Here is a 22,665-nt window from a genome sequence, read left to right as displayed (position 1 = left end):
AGATACTAGAGAAAATGAGGTAGAAAAACAGTTTTAAAAAATTAAGATGGCAGGGCGTGGTAGCTCATGCCTGTAATCCCAGCACTGTGGGAAGCCAAGGTGGGCAGATCACCTGAGGTCAGGAGCTTGAGACGAGCCTGGCCAACGTGATGAAACCTTGTTTCTTCTAAAATACAAAAATTAGCTAAGTGTGGTGGTGTGTGCCTGTAATCCCAGCTACTAGGGAGGCTGAAGCACAAGAATCGCTTGAACCCAGGAGGCGGAGGTTGCAGTGAGCCGACATCTCGTCACTGCACTCCAGCCTGGGTGACAAGAGTGAGACTCTGTCTCAAAAAAAAAAAAAAAAAGATGGTTTATAACTCTTATTCAACCAGTCTTACCTCTTGATGTATATATTTTTTAAAATTTATACTTCTTTATGAAACATTTCTCCTAAGTATATTGTATGAGGATGAAAGATGTGAGACTATTGGTTATTGTATTGAAAACACTTCCTCTTCAAGTTGGCAAGTATAAAACGGTACCAACTGTGAAGGACTTAAAAATATCTTCATCTGCCTTTCTACTCCTTTACCAGGTGAAGGAGGAATTCTTTTTTTGTTCTTCATTAATATTTGCGATAGTGAGGCAGACACTGCTTCAGACATCTTGCCTTTTGTGCATTATTTATGAAGTTACTAGGCAATGATGCTCCTTGAAAAAGCAGCCAGTTTGTAAAAAAGCCTTCATATGTAGATGCTGAATTTTGCATTTCAAGGTCCCTTGATAATTTGGTAGTTTGAAAAAGCTGGGCTTTCTTGATTGCTTTCGTCTTATTCTTTACCTTGTATTTTCTCCCTAGCACAGGGCAATTGATTTCTTTTCAGTGGTAGCTGAAATAAATATAAAATTAGATATTGTTTTTTACAGTGGTCATAATTGTCATTTTAGTAGTACTGTAGCATTATCCTTATCTGTGAGTAAACCAAAGAGATAAAAATGTCATTGGTTTTCTAAACAAGTTAAAGTAACTAAATGTAGACTTTGGATAAATGGGAACTTTTTCTTTCAAAAAATGATTCATTCTGATTATTAAAGTAATTGATGGCTGGGCGTGGTGGCTCACGCCTGTAATCCCAGCACTTTGGGAGGCCGAGGCGGGCGGATCACAAGGTCAGGAGATCGAGACCACAGTGAAACCTCGTCTCTACTAAAAATACAAAAAAAATTAGCCGGGCGCGGTGTCGGGCGCCTGTAGTCCCAGCTACTTAGGAGGCTGAGGCAGGAGAATGGCATGATCCCGGGAGGCAGAGCTTGCAGTGAGCCGAGATGGCGCCACTGCACTCCAGCCTGGGGAACAGAGCGAGACTCCATCTCAAAAAAAAAAAAAAAAAGTAATTGATATAATAGTTACACTTGGCAAAAAATTGGAAAATTCAAGAATATAGTGCTGTACGTGGCAAGCAATGTATATTTGAATTATGAATGGAAAAAAGTACAGAATATTAATATATGCAAAAATTAAATTTGCATAAATCTCTCCTCCCATTCTCTATCCCCCCCAAATCAATAAAGTATAGAATTATTTTCAAATCTGGGGCCAAGTGAATTATAAACTCTGTGTTCTTGCCATATGGTGGCACCACTCTTGCAGGTAAATAGGATTAATTTTTCTGTTAGGATTAATCTTGTTTCATGTGAGTTTTGAATTATGTGAGGTCTTTAGTTATACATTCCTGGCATAAAATGTGACCACTGAGATGAAGAAGAAAATGAAAACCACCTATAATCTTACTACCCACAGATAATTGCTATTACTATTTTGATATATGTGTATCGAAATACATTTTAATAGTGTTTTACATACTGTTTTATCCAGTTTTTTCACTTAGGAAAAATACACAGTGACTAGATTATAATTATACAGTATTCTACCTTTCTTTTTTTTGAGATGGAGTCTCGCTCTGTTGCCCAGGCTGGAGTGCAATGGCATGATCTCGGCTCACTGCAACCTCTGCCTCCCGGGTTCAAGCTATTCTCCTGCCTCAGCCTCCCGAGTAGCTGGGACTGCAGATGTGTGCCACCATGCCCAGCTAATTTTTGTGTTTTAGTAGAGATGGGGTTTCACCATGTTGGTCAGGCTTGTCTTGAACTCCTGACCTCGTGATCTGCCTGCCTCGGGCTCCCAAAGTGCTGGGATTATAGGTGGGCCACCATGCCCAGCCTTGTATTCTGCCATTTTTATGCACCACAACTTGATCACCAATAATATCATAATGGGTGATTTCCATTTTTTTTCCTAGCATAGATATTTATAAATAATTTTACAAATTAATATCCTTTTATATGCATATGTATGCACATCCCTGGCTATCTGGCTATCTTTTTAGGATTTCTTTTTTTTTTTTTTTTTTGGGGACTAAGTCTCACTCTGTCACCCAGGCCGGAGTGCAATGTCACGATCTTGGCTCACTGCAGCCTCTGCCTCCTGAGTTCAAGCAATTCTCCTGTCTCAGCCTCCCGAGTAGCTGGGATTACAAGTGTGTGCCAACCATGCCCGGCTAATATTTTGTGTTTTTACCATGTTGGTCAGGGTGGTCTCGAACTCCTGACGTCAGGTGATCCCCCCACCTAGGCCTCCCAATGTGTTGGAAATACAGGCATGAACCGCCACACCTGGCCTTAGGATTTATTTTCTAAAGGTAAATGTATGGTGGGTTAAGGGTATATGCATTTTAAAGGATTCAAAGGATGGTTGGAGAGCATATTTCCCAATTATTTTCTAGGAAGGTTGTCCCACTAGTCATATATGATATACCCCTAAACTGAGCAGTTGTTCTTTAGCTTTTAGCTTGTGAGATTGAGGATTAAAAGCAGCTAAGATATAATGTGATTAATGATAATAAAAATTCAATAAAACTTTTTAGTTTTTGTGTAATGCAGTAAAAAGTTTGATTCCCTTACGGTACTAGAATATATATAAGGAAAAAACAACATATCTTCTATTATTCCTAAAATTTTCTTGACAAAATATTGAGTCATTATGTGTTTTTCTGTTACATCCTAGACAGTACAATGTAGATTATAAACTGGAGACTTACTTGAAGATTGCTAGGCTATATCTGGAGGATGATGATCCAGTCCAGGCGGAGGCTTACATAAATAGAGCATCGTTGCTTCAGAATGAATCAACCAATGAACAATTACAGATACATTATAAGGTAACAGATAAGTTGATTTGGAATTAATTTTGTATTGGAGAATTGTGACATACTAAGATATTCCAGAACATCTGATAGATGCTCTGAAATATTAGAAATTGTTTCTCTGTTTTTTTTTTTTCAACTCTCGCTTTTTAATTTGTCGCCTAATTGAAACATTTTCCTTCTGTAGGTATGCTATGCACGTGTTCTTGATTATAGAAGAAAATTCATTGAAGCTGCACAAAGGTACAATGAACTCTCTTACAAGACAATAGTCCACGAAAGTGAAAGACTAGAGGCCTTAAAACATGCTTTGCACTGTACGATCTTAGCATCAGCAGGTAAACATGTAATAATTTATACTTAAATGAACAGTTATCTTTGCTTAATAACTTTAGGTTGGTTACTGTTGGAAAATTTAGCAAGGAACTATTCTTCAAAGGGATGTCTTTGTAATACAATTATGGTAAATGTAGTTTAAGTGTTTAAACAAAAACAGAAATAAAATGATTTGTTAAAATAATTTAATATGCTCATATCAGTCTATTATGCATATGTGTTAAGAATAGTTAAAAGAGGGCTGGGTGCGGTGGCTCACACCTGTAACGGATCACGAGGTCAGGAGATTGAGACCAGCCTGGCTAACACAGTGAAACCCCGTCTCTACTAAAAATACAAAAAATTAGCCGGGCATGGTGGCGGGCGCCTGTAGTCCCAGCTACTCAGGAGACTGAGGCAGGAGAATGGTGTGAATCCAGGAGGTGGAGCTTGCAGTGAGCTGAGATTGCGCCCCTGCACTAAAAAAAAAAAAAAAAAGAATAGTTAAAAGAGATAATGTAAAGTTCTAAAATTTCACTAAAGAAGTGGATATCAACTTAAGTGAGAATTGTGCAGAGTGAAACAAAAATTAAAATCTGTAGATTGATGAAATGATAATTAATACACTGCTTTTGATTTTTTTTTAACCTTCAAGTCTCAGTTTTAGACCTGACATTTATCCTTTTCTTCAATACATGTAACAAATATTGTTTGTTCTTTTTACTGAATTATAGCATGTAAATCACTTATGAAGTAGAATGAGTGTTAAGAGGAAATGCTAATTCTAAACCATAGCTTTTCTTAAATCACTCTATCACCCAGGCTGGAGTGCAGTGGCGCAATCACTACTCACTGCAGCCTCAACCTCCTGGGCTCAAGTGATCCTCCCACCTCAGCCTCCCAAGTAGCTGGGACTACAGGTGCACACCACCATGCCTGGCTAAATTTTTTGTATTTTTCTAGAGATGGGGTTTCTCCATGTTGCCCAGTCTGGTCTTGAGCTCCTGGGCTCATGTGATCCACCTGCCTTGGCTTCCCAAAGTGCTGAGATTACAGGTGTGAGCCACCACACCCATCTCATTTTATTCTTTATAGACTAGTAATCTTATTTATTTTATTTTTTGTTACTGAAAAAGCAGTACATGAACATGGTACTACTTCTTTTTCTAAAGAACTTTTACTGGTTTCTTACATTTCTTTCAATACAAATGGTAGCATATACACACTTTTGCAACTTGCCTTTTTATTGTAACTGTATACATCATTGTGATCTTTACATGTCAGTACATATAACTCATTCTTTTTGATTTTCTGTTGTCTGGCTTTATCATAATTCATTTAGTCAATCACAACACTATAGTGATTATGCACATGTATGAGTATATGTATAGGTTAACTTTCTGGATTCAAAGGTACATACTTTTGAATTTTTGATAGACGTTACACATTGCCCTGTACTATTACACTCCAAACAAAAATATTCATGAGCACCTGATTTCTTACACAGATATTACCACATTCTTTTATCTTTTCTGATCCGGTAGATGAAAAACCATATCTCACTTTAGTTTTAATTTGTATTTACAAAAGCTCTTGAGCATTTTTTGTATGTTTAAAAACATTGTTGAAAAATCTGTATTTCTTTATTGAGTGAATTATACATTTATGTTGATTGGCCATTTTTTGAGTTGTTTGTCCTTTCTTGGTGACTTGTGAAAGCTCTTTAGATATAAAGGAAAATTAAAATTTTTCCTAACTTGTCATCTTTTTGGTTTTGTTTATGACATTTTTCCCATGCAGAACCTTTTAATGTTTACTTAATTACATTTATTAATCTTTCTTTAATGGCTTCTAAGTTTTGTTGACTTGCTTAGAAAAGTCTTCCCTACTCTGAAATTATATGTCATTTTAAATCCCTCAATGTTTTCTTTCAGTACTTTAGGTTCTCAAATTTCTTGGTGTCAGGACCCCTTTACACTCTGAAAAAGTATTGAGAACCCAAAAGCTCCTGTTTATGTAGATTCTATCTACTGATTATTAGAAATTAAATGAGTAATTTAAGATAATTTATTAATTTATTTTAAAGTAGCAATAATAGACCCTTTACATGTAAACATAAATGACATACTTTTATGAAAAACAATTATATTTTTCTAAGCAAAAAATGTTACTGGGAATGGAATTGTTTTGCATTAAAAATTTTTTTTTTTCCGGAGTCTGGCTCTGTTGCCCAGGCTGGAGTGCAGTGGTGCAATCTTGGCTCACTGCAAGCTCAGCCTCCCAGGTTCATGCCATTCTCCTGCCTCAGCCTCCCGAGTAGCTGGGACTACAGCTGCCCACCACCGCACCTGGCTAATTTTTTGTATTTTTTAGTAGAGACCGGGTTTCACCATATTAGCCAGGATGGTCTCGATCTCCTGACCTTGTGATCCACCCGCCTTGGACTCCCAAAGTGCTGGGAGTACAGGTGTGAGCCACCGCACTTGACCGAAACAGCTCAATTCTTATAGGCACTTCCTCGTTCACTCCGTTTGAATAGGTTATTTTAGTTAAAGTATATGAAGAAAATTCAGCCTCACACAGATGTGTAGCTGGAAAAGACAAGCACATTTTAATCTCATTTTCAGGTAATTGTGGATATTCTTTGATACTATACTTGACAGATGGTATAGTTTCTTACAGGTTAGTTGCAGTGTGGAATCTGAAACCATATCAATAAGCTTTTTGCATTCTATGACATTAAAAATTCTGTTTTCTACTTCCTTTTACATAATAAGTTAGCATCCATTAAGAATCCCTGCTTGGGGCCGGGGGTGGTGGCTCACGCCTCTAATCCCAGCACTTTGGGAGGCCGAGGTGGGCAGATCACCTGAGGTTGTGAGTTTGAGACCAGCCTGACCAACATGGAGAAACCTCGTTTCTACTAAAAATACAAAATTAGCTGGGTGTGGTGGTACATGCCTGTAATCCCAGCTACTCGGGAGGCTGAGGCAGGAGGATCACTTCAACCCGGGAGGCGGAGGTTGCAGTGAGCCGAGATCGCGGCATTGCACTCCAGCCAGGGCAACAAGAGCGAAATTCCGTCTCGAAAAATAAAAAATAATAATAATAGTAATAATCCTTGCTTGGGTCATTCATTACATTGTATGTTACAAAATGGTGATTTGCTCATTCTATTCTTCTGCATGAACTTTTTTCTTCCTTTTTTAACTTTTATTTTGAACTTTTTACTTTGTACTTTTTTCCTGCTTATTTTCTGTTAGTATGATATGCACACAGGAAAAGTACACATATGAAAAGTATACAGCTTGATGAATTTTCACAAGCTGAACACCTCCATGTAACATGCATCCAGAACAAGAAACAAGATGTTACCAACACTCCGCCTTCTTTATGCTTTCTTCAAGTCACTAGCCCCAACTCCTAACCCTACAAGAATAATCACTAGTATATATTAGCCGTCTTATTTTTTTTTATATAAATGAAATCATATAGTGTATTCATTCTTCTTTTGCTCAATTTTATGAAGTTTATCCATGGCTATGTGTATTTGTACTTTCTTCATTTTCCTTGTTATATAGTATTCCATTGTATGACTATACCACAATTCATTTATCCTAATTTCTTATTGGCTGCTAGGAATAGTACTGCTATGAACATTCTTGTATATTTGACACACCTTTTTATTTATTCAGCGTATGACAATTAACAATTGTTACTCTTTTTGATGTTCAAATTGTTCCTCAAACATGACTAGGTTATGCCTTTTTTGTTTTTTTTTTAATGGAGATGAGGTCTTGCTATGTTGGCCAGGGTAGTCTGGCCTCAAGCAATCCCTCCATCTTGGTCTCTCAAAGTGCTGGGATTATAGGCATGAGCCACTGTGCCTGGCCAGTTATGTCTTTTTGACATGGCCCCATTAACCTTTGAATACTTCCCTGCGAATTAGCAGAAAAAGGTGACTTGGATTTATCTTGTATTTTGCCTGCCTCAGACTTGAAATCAGCTATTTTTCAAGGATCCCTAGTTCTTTTTAATGGGCTACCAAGATTTGGACATTAGATATGCTCATTGCTTCTGGGTGTCATTGTGGTTAGGCTGTTTTGGTATAAAGAACTAGAAATATATTTAAAAAGAAAAAGGTTGTTGATAGGATCATTTTCGTGAGTTTGATTTTTTTAATGTTATCAGTTGTCACTAAAGTTCCTTGAAAATATAAATTGAAATTATGAATATTAAGTCTCCCTATCAGATAAATATTTTTTCATCTTTCATAAATTTTTTATTAATGAAATAATGAATGTTTATTGTAGAAGTACAAATAAGAAAAGGAAAATAGAAATCACCTGTTCTTCCAACCGCTTGTAACATTTTGGCCTGAAATTCTTCATGTATGACTATATAGTTGCTCTTCTTTATCTGTGGATTCCATGTTTCTGAATTATCCTCCTTGCTAAAATTTATTCATAACCCCAAAGTCAATACTTGCAGCACTTCCACTGTCATTTGCAGATATGTGCAGGGTGGCAAAACATTTGAATGTCCTGGCATGTTTCCACCTGAGGTTGAACATGTAGATTCCCTGCTTGTTTTTTTACTTTTATACCGTACACAAATATCCTTCTCATGGTCTGTTTCAGATCATGTTTTTCACACTTTTGTTCTGTTTTCAGTGATTTTGCTGTTTACAATGGCACGCAGCCATAGTGCTCTCTGGGGGGTGGTCTTAAGTGCCCTATGGAGAAAATTCGTGTGTTATATAGCTTCATTTAGGTGTGATTTATAGTGTTGGCCGTGAGTTCAATGTTAATGAATCAACAATATATATATTAAATAGGATGTCTCTAAACAGAAACACACATAAAACAAGGTTACAGATTAATTCGTTGATGAAGATGTTGTGACCAGATGCTCACAGGAACCTAACCTTTATTCCCATAGGAGCAGCAGTTTAGTACTTGATAATTCAGTGTCGTCAGTGACTGCAGACCATGATTACCATGAATAATGAGTACTGGCTGTATATTTAGTAGACAAAAATGGGGTCATAAGATAGATTTTTTTTTTCCTAAAGAAACATTGTGAAAATAACATTGTGAAATTTGATGCTCATTTATTTCTCTTAGGACAGCAGCGTTCTCGGATGCTAGCTACTCTTTTTAAGGATGAAAGGTGCCAGCAACTTGCTGCCTATGGGATCCTAGAGAAAATGTACCTAGATAGGATCATCAGAGGAAATCAGCTTCAAGAATTTGCCGCCATGCTGATGCCTCACCAAAAAGCAACTACAGCTGATGGTAATGATCATGGCTTATGTGTATATGGTAGTCAATGTTTAGGTACAGACTAGTGAACATCATGTTAAATTAGAAGCATCTTGCTGTCTTTTAATAATAATTCTATATAACACTTCCTCATAAAAAAAGAGGAATTATTTTTATTTTTTTATTTTTATTTTTTAAATTAAAAAAAATTTTTTTTTAAAATTTTCTTTTGAGATGGAGTCTTGCTCTGTCTCCCAGGCTAGAGTAGTGCAGTGGCCAGGTGACGTAATCTTGGCTCACTGTAAGCTCCGCCTCCTGGATTCATACCGTTCTCCTGCCTCAGCCTCCTGAGTAGCTGGGACTACAGGCACCTGCCACCATGCCCGGCTAATTTTTTTATATTTTTAGTAGAGACGGGGTTTCACCATGTTAGCCAGGATGGTCTCAATCTCCTGACCTCATGATCCACCCACCTTGGCCTCCCAAAATGCTGGGATTACAGGCGTGAGCCACCACGCCTGGCCTATTTTTTATTTTTTTTGAGAGAGAGTTTTACTCTTGTTGCCCAGGCTGGAGTGCAATGGTGCAATCTCGGTTTACCACAACCTCTGCCTCCCGGGTTCTAGTGATTCTCCTACCTCAGCCTCCCAAGTAGCTGGGATTACAGGCATGCGCCACCACACCCGGCTAATTTTGTAATTTTAGTAGAGATGGAGTTTCTCCATGTTGCTCAGGCTGATCTCGAACTCCCGACCTCAGGTGATTCGCCTGCCTCAGCCTCCCAAAGTGATGAGATTACAGGCGTGAGCCACAGTGCCCAGCGATACAGTCCTTTTAACTGGGTATACTGCTGTACTGCTTAAAAATATATATATTATGGCTGGGCATGGTGGCTCATGCCTGTAATCCCAGCACTTTGGGAGGCTAAGGCGGGAGGATCACTTGAGCCTGGGAGTTTCAGACCAACCTGTGCAACATAGTGAGGCCTTATCTCTACAAAATGTAAAGAAAAACAGCTAGGGATGGTGGTACATGCCTGTGGTTCTAGCTACTTGGGAGGCTGAGGTGGGAGGATTGGTTGAGCCCAGGAGGTCAAGGTTACAGTGAGCTGTGATTGCCCCATGGCACTCCAGTTTCAGTGACAGTGTATGACCTTGTTAAAAAAAATTGTGATAAAATATATATAACATAAAAATCACCATTTTAACATGTGGAGTTCTGTGGCATTAAGTACTTTCACATTGTGCAACTATCACCGACATCCATCTCCAGAACTTTTACATTTTCCCAAACTAAAACTCTGTACCTATTGAACAATAACTCCTTATTCTTGCCTCCCCTCTGCCTGCTGTACTACTTTTTGACATGGGATAGACTGGGAGAAGAACAGACTGAGAAGTTTTTCTTTTGTTAGTTATAGTTGTGCTCTGTTGTCCAGGTTAGAGTGCACTGGGGCAATCATGGCTCACTGCAGCCTAGAACAAAGTAACTGGGACTGCAGGTGCACACCACCATGCCCGGTTAATGTTTTAATTTTTTGTAGAGTTAGGGTCTCACTATGTTGCCCAGGCTAGTCTTGAACTCCTGGCCTCAAACAGTTCTCCCACCTCAGCCTTCCAAAGCACTGGGATTACAGACATCAGCCACTGTGCCTGGCTAAGCAGTCCTTTTTTTTTTTTTTTTTACTTTTTTTTTTTTTTTTTTTGAGACGGAGTCTCGCTCTGTAGCCCAGGCTGGAGTGCAGTGGCTGGATCTCAGCTCACTGCAAGCTCCGCCTCCCGGGTTCACGCCATATCTCCAGCCTCAGCCTCCCGAGTAGCTGGGACTACAGGCGCTGCCACCTCGCCCGGCTATTTTTTGTATTTTTTAGTAGAGACGGGGTTTCACCGTGTTAGCCAGGATGGTCTCAATCTCCTGACCTCGTGATCCGCCCATCTCGGCCTCCCAAAGTGCTGGGATTACAGGCTTGAGCCACCGCGCCCGGCCTTTTTTTTACTTTTTGAGACAGGGTATCACTCTTTTGCCCAGGCTGGGGCTGGCATGATGCCATAGCTCACTGCAGCCTCAACCTCTTGGGCTCAAATGATCCTTCCACCTACCTCCACCTCCCCAGAAGCTTAGGCATGTGCCTCCACACCTTGCTAATTTTTAAATTTTTTTGTAGAGACATGGTGTCTCCATGTTGCCCAGGCTGATCTTGAACTCCTGGGCTCAAGTAGTCCTCCCGTCTTGGCTTCCCAAAGTGCTGGGATTATAGGGGTAAGCCACTGCACCTGCCTGCTTTTTTGGACGTATTAAATTTGAGATATTTATAAAATTAATGGATTGGATATTTAGGTAGTTGGCTGTATAAGTCTGAATTCAAAAGGGAGATTTAGATTACAGATATGTGTCTGATCATTATCAGCATTTTGATGGTAGGATAAAAAGAGAAGAAGGTGCAAAATTAAGCCCTCTAATATTTGAGAGAAGAAAAAGGAGGAGGAACCAGCACGGTAAACTGGGAGATAGGAGTTAAGTGAAATACTAGCAGATCGCGGGTGGAATTCTGGAAAAGGAGAAGGTGAGGCACTGTAAGAAACAGGGGTTCTCAGAATACTTCCCTTGAAGTCTCCAAGTATATTTTGTCCCCTGCACTCATTACAGTAGTTAAATGTTCAGCAGAAATATGTAAGCATGGGGTGAGCCCAGTGGTCTAATAACATTCAAAGTAGGACCTTGGGTCCGGAACATTATCAGATACTGTATGACCTCACTGAAAAGAGGATTCTATGCCTGATCTCTCAGCCTGGTCCTGGGTCTGGATCTGGATATTTCTCACATTTGCCTTGGTTTGATGCTCATGGAGTGCCCACAAGAATAGAGATCACTTTATGAAGCTTGCAGAACAGGTTGCATGATTGTTGTGCTGCTGCTTGCTAGTAAAAGTTTATGCTTGTAGAAAGAAAAGCTAATGGGCCAGGCGCCATAGCTAATGCCTGTAATCACAGCACATTGGGAGGCCCAGGTGGGAGCATCACTTGAGGCCAGGTGAGACCTGCCTGGCCAACATGATGAAACCTCGTCCCTACTAAAAATACAAAAAATTAGCCAGGTGTGGTGGTGCACACCTGTAGTCCTAGCTACTCAGGAGATTTAGGCATGAGAATTGCTTGAACCTGGGAGACAGAGGTTGCAGTGAGCAGAGATTGTGCCACTGCACTCCAGTCTGGGCAACAGAATGAAATTCTGTCTCCAAAAAAAAAGTTAATGAATTTGATAGCCTAAAGAAGCAAGATTCCAAATCCAAAGCGTTAGATCTATTTACTTAATAATTACTTGCCAATCATTCATTTGCTAAGTGTTATTTTTATTTAATTGTACATTAATGAAACTACATCATATATTGGCTACTTTTAAAATTTTGATCGGAGAAATTAAATTTGATCAGAGTTATTACATGCCTGGAAATTTTCAGAAAAAATGATGCATCTTTTTAGAGTATAAAACTGGTTTCAAACTTGTAACTGTCTTATTTATGTTTAAGGTTCCAGCATCTTGGACAGAGCTGTTATTGAACACAATTTGTTGTCTGCAAGCAAATTATATAATAATATTACCTTTGAAGAACTTGGAGCTCTTTTAGAGATCCCTGCAGCTAAGGTATCTTCTTGATTCCAATACATTTTAAAAACAGTTAAGAGGTGAAACTATTAAAATAATGAGAAAATAAAATAAATGTTGGAAACAACAAGAAAATACATGTTGGAAACAACATTTGTTATCTTCCAACAAGATAAATGTTGGAAACAACAACAGAATTACACCTAAAAGCCACAAGTAAATGTAAATAAATTCTTTAGAAGTTAAAATAGGCCTAGTATGTTTAGTGGAATTCTCTTAGTGTTTTTGGTGTTTTAAATTGTGTTTTGTGATCAAATGACCTAGAATAGAAATCTTTCAGGAGTTTCAGGTTATGACACCCATTTTCTGAGAATGTCTTTGTTTGGTGTCTGTTTAAATCTACTTTATAGTGGTTTTTGACTTCTGACTAAGATTTTGATACATGCCTTACTTTTTTGTGCCCTAGATTGACTCAAAGTTTAAATATTTCATCTTTTTGAGAGAATGATATGGTAATGCTCCAGGCTATTCTGTTGTAGCTTCTATGCTTGGATTTAACTTAAGAAGTTGACTGACTTACTAGGGAATGTAATTTTATTGTTTGTTTTAGGTTTTGGTTGACTATATATAAATTCTGACAAAGTACCAATGACATTTAGAGAGTATTGCAGGTATCATTTACAAAATATTCTCTTGATTTTAAATAAAATTAAGCAATCAACCTTACTTTTAGCTAATTTGTAAACTTTAAAGTCATGCAGTTATGGGTCACATCCCTTTTTCTCTGGCAGTGAAATTTTTTGTCTGTTTATTTGGTTTTTTTTTTTGTTTATTTTTAGAGACAGGCTCTTGCTCTGTCACCCAGGCTGGAGTGCAGTGGCACGATCATAGCTTACTGCTGCTTCAGACTCGTGGGTTCAAGCAATCTTCCTGCCTCAGACTCCCAAGTAGCTGGTACTACAATTATGCATCACCACGCCTGGCTAATGTTTTTGTTTGTTTGTTTTCCCCCAAGACGGACTCTAGCTCTGTTGCCCAGGCTGGAGTGTAGTGGTGCAATCTCGGTTCACTGCAACCTCTGCCTCCCAGGTTCAGGCAATTCTCTTACCTAAGCCTCCTGAGTAGCTGAGATTACACCACCACGCCTAGCTAATTTTTGTATTTTTAGTAGAGATGGGGTTTCACTGTGTTGGCCAGGCTGATCTCAGATTTCTGATGTTGTGATCCACCAGCCTCAGCCTCCCAAAGTGCTGAGATTACAAGTGTGAGTCACCACGCCCAGCCTTTTTTTTTTTTTTTTTTTTTTTTTTAAAGAAACAGGGTCTTGCTGCGTTGCCCAGGCTAGTCTTGAACTCCTGGTCCCAAGTGATCCTCCTACCTCGGCCTCCCAAAGTGCTGGGATTACAGGCATGAGCCATTGTGCCTGGCCTGACAATGAACTTTTAATTAGAATTTTCTAACAATTCCTTTACTTGTATACATTCAATACACAATAAAGGAAGAACAATTTGGGAGTCAAGGTTTAAGTTACCATTAAAAGAGACTTTCTTCTTGAGGCTTTAAGGTATGATCTCTTGCTGAGACTATTGGAGGTGAATATATTTTTAACAATAAATGCTAGTCATAGTCTATTCAGGACTGATTGATTGTGAAGATGGTCAAAATTAATAAATGACCAGGTCACAATCCAGTTTGCTTATGCACAGTAAACATTAAGTATGTCTTCAGGAGTTAGGTAGCAGACTTTTTGCTTTCTTTTAATTGTCTTTTAAACCCTTTCAATTTATATTGGAATTTCACCATCTACCTTTCAATTTTTAAAGAGTTTCTGGGGTAGCAAATACTGTGGAAATTGAAATAAAATAAGAAAAACTAGTTTGTTTGGGTTTTTTTGAGATGTGGATCCCAGTAAGAAGAAAAATTGATAGTTTGCTTTTGAGCAGAAGAAAAAATGGTAAAGTTATATTCTTGTCCAAAATCTCACAAGAAAAACAGATCCCAGTTAACTTAAAATAATGGCTTATGCACAGCAAGAACTGGGAAATAGCCAGATTTACAGGATTTACTCTTCTGGTGACAGATTAACATATATGTAAAGTTTAGTGATGGTAGTTAAACCAGAAGCTTTCAGTTCTCTTATCATATGTGAATAACTAAAAGATATGATAAAGTTTCAGAGAGTTTTTTTTTTTTCCCCAATAGGCGGAAAAGATAGCATCTCAAATGATAACAGAAGGACGTATGAATGGATTTATTGACCAGATTGATGGAATAGTTCATTTTGAAAGTAAGAGGTTTTGTGTATTTCTGTCATAATGAAATAGCAGTGAACTGTTGTTATATTTATGATTAAAACATGCTGGACAGTTTCCTTTGACTCAGAATCTTATTACTGGAATGAGCTTATTTCCCAAAGAAATAATTTAAAATAATTTTTAAGAAGTTATATTCATGAGGCTGGGCATGGTAGCTCATGCCTGTAATCCCAGCACTTTGGGAGGCCGAGACAGGCGGATTACTTGAGGTCAGGAGTTTGAGATCAGCCTGGCCAACACGGTGAAACCCTGTCTCTACTAAAAATACAAAAATTAGCCAGGTGTGGTGGCAGGCACCTGTAGTCCCAGCTACTCAGGAGGCTGAGGCAGGAGAATTACTTGAACCCAGGAGGCAGAGGTTGCAATGAGCCAAAATTGCAGCACTGCACTCCAACCTGGGTGACAAAGCGAGACTCTGTCTCAAAAAAAAAAAAAAAAAAATTATATTCATGAATGTACTTACTGCAGGATTTTCTATGTTAAGGAAAAATTTGAAACTCAAATTGTTGTATCAGTTCATTCATTTATGCATCAAATATTTATTGACCACATAGCAGGCATGTATCAGGCATATGGAAATGACAGTTGCATTTCCTATTCAGCAACTCATTAAACTAATGGAGGCAGACAGGTAAGTGGATCCCTTGACTTTTTCATTGTCTAATACCTTCTCAGCTCCTTATTCCGACCTCATTTATATCCTGGACCTTACTGTACCCAGAACTGTTCCACTTGTAGAATTTTTATTTGAAATATCTCACTCTGGCCATAACCTTTTTCTTGTTTCTCTAGTGGTCTGTGGTCTGTCTCCGTTACTCCCAGTTCAGTTCTTCCTTGACCTTATTGGAGTTTCTGGTCCATTGACTCTTCTGTTTTCTTCCAGTTAGCATAATCTTTTTTGTGCTGGAGGAGAGTCAGGCATCAGACAGGCTGATACTTCTCTAAAGTCAAGGTCACAGGTCCTCAGCACTACATAGGATTCATGGTACATTTCTCTAGTCCACTCCTTTTCCTACTTTGCAATGGCTATTTCAGTTTTGGTTTTTCTTAAATTTCTGACTTTTCTCCCCATTTACTCTCAATAGAAAATCTTGTTTCCTATTTCAAAGGGGAAAAAAGCCATTAGTATGAAGTATTTTGATTTCTTTTTTTAGTTTTTTTATTTTTTCTCTGATTCAATTTGATATTTTAACTTCTTTATCAGATGTAGAAACACTTTTAGATGTAGATGTGAATCTTTTTCTTCCTTCGTGTTTTACTGTGAATGGTTCCTGTCACCCTGTCTGGTTCTTCCACTCGGGCTTTGGACCTTTTCTCTGATCCTTTCCCTCTCCCCTCCCACCAAAAAACACTGGTTTAGGAACCTGAGGTTAGCAGTTACTTTTGTCTGGTTTTATCCTTTTTTCTACTGGCTTCTTTCCATCAATATTTACACATCCTCAGGACTCCCCCATTTTAATGAAAATCCTTATATCTTCCAAATCTCATCTTGACTTTTCAACATATCAAATAATGTTCATCTCTCACTACTTTTTGAACCTTCTCCCCACCACCACAGCATTGACTTTTGTCATCTCTTCCATCCGATTCTACTTTTCCTCTTATATCTCCAGCTATCCTTCATAGTCATCTTTGTAGAATCTGTAGTACCTTTAAATTTAAATACTAGTTACTTAGGACTTAATCCTAGACCGTTCCCCGCTTATGCTACTGAATTTCCATGGATAATCTCATCTATTTCCTTTGATTCAGTTACTGTCTCTGTGTAGACAATGCCTACATTTACCTTTCTGGGGTGAATCTTCTAAGTCCTAGCCCCATGGTTCTGGTTTACTGCTAAGGTGTTTCTACCTGATTGCTTCGGCATCTTAGCATGAACATATCAAAAACTGAATTTATTATCTTCCCTTCTTATGTGTCCCCCACGACTAACCAACCAGCCATCCCAAAACTGCATTGTTAGCTTTCTCCAATATTCCTTATCCTTGGGCTCAAACCATCCTCCTGCCTCAACCTCCTAAATCCCTGACGTGCTGGGGACTACAAGTGTGAGCCATTGAACCGGGTCCTTTTCTTCATTTCTTACTATCACCAACCTGTTCTGAACCCTACTATTATAACCTCTTCAGGTGTTGAGAAATAACCTCTTTCTTTCTCATATCTACAATTGCTCCTTTCTAGACCAGTTCCCTAGTACCTCTGGAATGATTATTTTCTTTTAAAAATTGCAAACATAAAAAAGAAATAAACAAATGGTTAAATCATGTTATTCTTTTGTTTACGCCCTAATGAATGTCTTCCCCATTGCTTGTAGAACAAAGTTATACAAAGTCTCCCCAAAGCTGGTCCTGGTCCTTTCTAGCTTTCTCTTGCATAAGTCTTCTTTTTATTTTTTTCAGCATTGCAAATTCTTCCCCCTATCAAACATTCTGAAATATTCACCCCTTTCCATCCATCTTCTCTTTGTCCCCTGTCTCAATTTGAATATCCTTAATCAGTAATGATTTTCCTGGCTCTCCAGATTAGATATGGCTTTAAATTATATGTTCTCATGTCAGCCTGAATTTCTTCCTAGCATTAATCTTAGTTATTTTCAGTTGTATAACTCTTTGTCTAAATGTCTGTTTCTGTTTCCAAGCTAAGCTTCCTGGTGATAAGTATTAAGTCTGCCTTATTTTCCATGGTACATCCAACATCTGTTCCAGTGTCTGGCACATTGTAAATGAGAAATAAGTGTTGAATAAACAAACACAGCATATGATGAGTAATATAGCATTTCCCCTTCTGTGCGTTAATGTTACTTGTCTGTTTCCTCCCTTCCCTCACAACTCTCCTTCTGGCCTTCCCAGTATCAATTTGCTGTAGCTTTTGTTATAATGATTTTTTTTTTTTTTTTTAAAGAGATAAGGTCTTGCTCTGTTGCCCAGGCTGAGGTGCAGTGGTATGATCATAGCTCACTGTTGCCTCAAACTCCTGGGCTCAAGCTGTCCTCCTGCTTCAGCCTCTCTAGTAGCTAGGACTACAGGTGTGCACCACTGCACCTGGCTAGTTGTTTTTCTTCTTGAGATGGGGTCTTGTGGTATTGCCCAGGCTGGTCTTGAGCTCCTGGCCTCAAGTGATCCTCCTGCCTCAGCCTCCCAAAGTGCTAGGATTATAGGTATGAGCTACTGTGCCTGGCTTTTTTTTTTTTTCCTTTCTTTTTGAGATGGAGTCTTGCTCCATTGCCAGACTGGAGTGCAGTGGCGCAGTCTCGGCTCACTCCAACCTCTGCCTCTCAGGTTCAAAGGATTCCCCTGCCTCAGCCTCCTGAATAGCTGAGACTATGGGCACATGCCACCATACCCAGCTAATTTTTTGTATTTTAGTAGAGACGGGGTTTCACCATGTTGGCCAGGATATACTGGTCTTGATCTCCTGACCTCGTGATCCGCCCGCCTCGGCCTCCCAAAGTGCCGGGATTACAGGCGTGAGCCACTGTGCCTGGCTGATAATTTTAACTTTATCTGTAATATGTGTCACAAATATTTTTTTCCATTCTGTCAGGTTTTCTTTTTCTTTTTCTTTTTGAGACAGAGTTTCGCTCTTGTTGCCCAGGCTGGAGTACAGTGGCTCAGTTTCGGTTCACTGTAACCTCCACCTCCCGGGTCCAAGGATTCTCTTGCCTCAGCCTCCCAAGTAGTTGGAACTGCAGGCACGCACCACCACGCCCATGCACCACCATGCCCAGCTAATTTTGTATTTTTAGTAGAGATGGGGTTTCTCTATGTAGGTCAGCCTGGTCTTGAACTCCTGACCTCAGGTGATCCACCCATCTCAGCCTCCCAAAGTGCTGGGATTACAGGCATGAGCCACTGCACTGCACCCGGCCGAATTATGTCAGGTTTTCTTCTGGAAGACAAGGCATAACATAAACACATTTTTAAAGTTTTTTGCACTCAAATAGGTCAATGTTTTATTTTATGGCTTTTTAATTTACTGTATTGATTAAGAAAGTCTCTTCTACCTTGGAATAAAACTAGCATTTTCCTAAAGTTTTCTAATATTATAGTTTTACATTTAGAAATTTAATCCATCTACAGTTCATTTTTGTGGATAATTTTAGATTATGGTCTAGTTTTTTTCTAGGTGAATAGCCAATTATCCAAGTATCATTTATTAAATAAAACATCCTTTCTGATTAAATTGTGATCTTTGACATATCTGATTAGGTTCCACATATATGTTTGGGTCTATTTCTGTACTCTATTTGGTTCCACTGATCTGCAACAATATGGTAATAAACAAATTTACAATAAACTTTAGTATTGGTAAAGCAACTCCTGCTTCCCACTACTTTTTTTTGTTAAATTGAAATTCACATGGGCTGGACACAGTGGCCTACGATTGTGACCCCAGTGCTTTGGGAGGTTGAGGTGGAATAATTGCTTGAGCTCAGGAGTTCAAGACTAGCCTAGGCAACGTAGCAAGACCCCATTTCTACCGGAGAAAAGAAAAAAAGAAGGAAATCCACATAATAGAACAGTAGCCATTTTAAAGTAAACAATTCAATGGCCTTTAGTACATTTTCAATGTTGCACAACCTCTATCTCTGTCTAGTTTCACATTTTCATCTTCCCAAAGGAAGCCCTTGCCCTTTAAGCAGTTACTCTCCGTTCCTTCCTTCCCCCAGCTTCTGGCAACCACCAAACCCATCTTCTGTCTCTGGATTTACCTAGCCTGGATAGTTCATATAAATGGAATCATGTAATATGTGACATGTGACCTTTTGGCTGATTTCACTCAGCATGGTATCTTTAGGGTTCATCCATGTCATGGCAGGTAATCAGTGCTTCATTCATTTTTTTAGCCAAAGAGCATTCCGTTGGATGGATATACCTCAATTCCACCACTGGTTTTCATTTTCAGAATTATCTTGGCCATTCTCAAACACCAATTTTTTATGCTAACTTTAATAATTTTGGCCTGGTTAGAAAACAAAATAGAAAAAAAGGGGGTTTGTTTTTGGGATTTCTTTAAATTTATTTATTAAAGGAGAAGGATTGATATTTTTATGTTACTGTGTATTTCCACCAGGGAATGTGATTTGTGTCTATTCAAGTTATCTTTTGCCCTTTATTAAGATTTTATAGGTTGCAGCCAGGTGCGGTGGCTCACGCCTGTAATCCCAGCACTTTGGGAGGCTGAGGTGGGCAGATCACAAGGTCAAGAGATTGAGACCATCCTGGCCAACCAACATGGTGAAACCCCGTCTCTACTAAAAATACAAAACTTAGCTGGACGTAGTGGCATATGCCTGTAGTCCCAGCTACTCAGGAGGCTGAGGCAGGAGAATCCCTTGAACCCGGGAGGCGGAGGTTGCAGTGAGGTGAGATCGCACCACTGCACTCCAGCCCAGGTGACAGTGAGACTCCGTCTCAAAAAAAAAAAAAAAAAAGATTTTTTAGGTTGCTTTTTCACTAAATCTGTGCCCTTTTTTATAAATTTTGGTGCTGTTTTGAATGGGACATTCCTCTCAATTTTTTATTTCTAACTATATAGTGCTGGTATAGAGAAAACCCTGGTGGATTCAAGGTGACTTTTTTTGAGGAGTTTAAATATTAAGATATTTATCTAACTCCAGTCAAGTACGGATTTGAATGTGTAGATAGACTTGCTTTCCCCAGTAGGTGGCAGTGTCTTATGAATCTGCAAGCCTTGGTGACGAAAAGACAGCCTCAGTCTTTTGTTGTGGTTGAGGTTATGGCTTAGTCGGTTTTATTTCGTTTCACTAGTAGTAGTAATAACATGCATATGTATGTATTTGTTTTGTTTTATTTTGTTTTATACTTTATGCCAGTAATTTGGGTACTTTTGAAATGCTAGAAATTAAAAAAAAGAAAAAACACTTTTCTTAACTGTGTTTAAATAGGTTAGTTTTATTAGCCAAGATTTTTTAGAGGTTTTTTTGTTTTTTTTTTTTTTGTTTTTTTTTTTGAGATGGAGTTTCACTCTTGTCGCCCAAGCTGGAGTGCAGTGGTACGATCTTGGCTCACTGCAACCTCTACCTCCCGGGTTCAAGCGATTCTCCTGTCTCAGCCTCCTGAGTAGCTGGGATTACAGGTGCCTGCCACCACGCCCGGCTAATTTTTGTATTTTTACTTTTCTTTTTTTTAAAATTCTTTAATTTTTCTATTTTTAGTAGAGACAGGGTTTTGCCATGTTGGCCAGGCTGGTCTCAAACTCCTGGCCTCAGGTGATCTGCCTGCCTCGGGCTCCCGAAGTGCTGGGATTACAGGCGTTAGCCACCATGCCTGGCCTGATTTTTAGACTTTTAAAAGCTAATAAAACTATTGGCTGGACGTGGTGGCTCATGCCTGTAATCCCAGCACTTTGGCAGGCCAAGGCGGGTGGATCATGAGGTCAGGAGTTGGAGACCAGCCTGGCCAAGATGGTGAAACCCTGTCTCTACTAAAAATGCAAAAATTAATCAGGTGTGGTGGCAGGTGCCTGTAATCTCAGCTGCTTGGGAGGCTGAGGCAGGAGAATCGCTTGAACCCAGGAGGCGGAGGTTGCAGTGAGCCGAGATCATGCCACTGCAGTCTAGCCTGAGTGACAGAGCAAGACTCTATCTCCAAAAAAAAAAAAAAAGTATTTATTGTTTTTATTTTTTTTAATAATTTTTTCTTTTTTTTAGATATTTAAAAGGAACATGCCTGCTCCAAGAATAGGCATGTAAAAAGTGTGTATCTTTTAACTCACAGTTGCTGTGAATACAAAGGAATAATTTTAATTTTGTACATTTTTTTTCCCCTTAGCACGAGAAGCCCTGCCAACGTGGGACAAGCAGATCCAATCACTTTGTTTCCAAGTGAATAACCTTTTGGAGAAAATTAGTCAAACAGCACCAGAATGGACAGCACAAGCCATGGAAGCCCAGATGGCTCAATGAATCCTTGCAGAACTTCTGTGCACATGACATCTTTTTCCATGTTGTGCAGATCAGTTTCACTATCTCCAAAGCATTTGCATCATGACCTTATACATTTCAATCCCTTTTATGCTGGATTCCGTTTAAAGAAGACATTATTAGAGCAGGAAGTACAAGCATTTAAAAATATGTAGTTCCCGTATATTTCAGGTTCTCTGTGTATTAAGCTAACTCAGATGTTTTGAAAGCTTTTTCTTTAAACAGAGGTGAAATATCTGTGGCTAAAAAGTTTGAGATTTGTGATAACTTTGTAGTCATGTAAAACTTAAGTGCTTCATGCCTCTCCAAATGTGGTTATTCAATAAATGGAGAAATGAGCCAAATAAAAGTAGTACTTTGTTTTTAGTTAGCGAAGAGTATTTTGTTCCCTTTTCCTTCAACAGACATTGATTTATGCCATATGCTAGAAATACAAAGTTGAGTCATAATGCGTGTTCTCCAGGCGTCCAAAGAGTCAAAGAGCCAAGAGACAGTAAGTTTAATCCTTGTATTTGCTCCAACTACTAGAGCACACAGAGAGTAGCTCTTCATTTAGGAGAGAGAAGTCAGGGAAGGCTCCACAGAGGGTTATTTTAGCTGAGCTTTATAGAAAAACATGGGGAAAGGACTTGAAAAAGTATGTAGGTGACTTTTAGTGTCAGCTTCAACATGTAAAGAGCTTGGAAGTCATCACATCCCTCCTCACAGCAAAATAAAAAAACTGAACAGATTGGAATATCAATGGTTTTTCTTTGATCCATGGAAGAATTAAAGTCACAGGGCAAACCACCACTCAAAACCCTGGAGAGACAGGCAAATACAGAGACTCACAATTGAGGTCAGCTTACTGGGAGAAGAGGCTGCTGGTCAGTGACTGGTAGGAACACTAAAATGGTAACTATTTGGATATTTTCTTAAATGGTAAAAATAAATACATACAAAAAAGTAAAATGGTAACAATGACAGCTACAGTAAACCTCAAATACAGCCCAGCTCCTATCCAAATTAATATAAAGCCTCATATTAAAAGCCTAGTT

At 38.8% G+C, this 22,665-nt stretch overlaps 1 protein-coding gene across 2 annotated transcripts in view; it reads left to right on the top strand.

The window, feature by feature from the left end:
* Nucleotides 1–21,998, top strand: part of COPS4 (COP9 signalosome subunit 4) — a 39,854-nt gene extending 17,856 nt beyond the window's left edge. The window contains 6 exon segments of one of the 2 annotated variants that reach the window (NM_001105280.1): nucleotides 3,047–3,200; nucleotides 3,373–3,523; nucleotides 8,627–8,797; nucleotides 12,291–12,406; nucleotides 14,570–14,654; nucleotides 21,477–21,998. In NM_001105280.1, the coding sequence (NP_001098750.1) occupies nucleotides 3,047–3,200; nucleotides 3,373–3,523; nucleotides 8,627–8,797; nucleotides 12,291–12,406; nucleotides 14,570–14,654; nucleotides 21,477–21,610 (811 nt within the window). In that variant the 3' untranslated portion in view covers nucleotides 21,611–21,998. 2 annotated transcript variants of the gene reach the window in all.
* The last annotated feature ends 667 nt before the right edge of the window (nucleotides 21,999–22,665 follow it).

Source organism: Macaca mulatta, chromosome 5 (assembly GCF_049350105.2).
Source record: "Macaca mulatta isolate MMU2019108-1 chromosome 5, T2T-MMU8v2.0, whole genome shotgun sequence".
In the NCBI taxonomy this organism is placed as follows: Eukaryota; Metazoa; Chordata; class Mammalia; order Primates; family Cercopithecidae; genus Macaca; species Macaca mulatta.
This window is presented reverse-complemented; position numbering and strand designations above follow the sequence as displayed.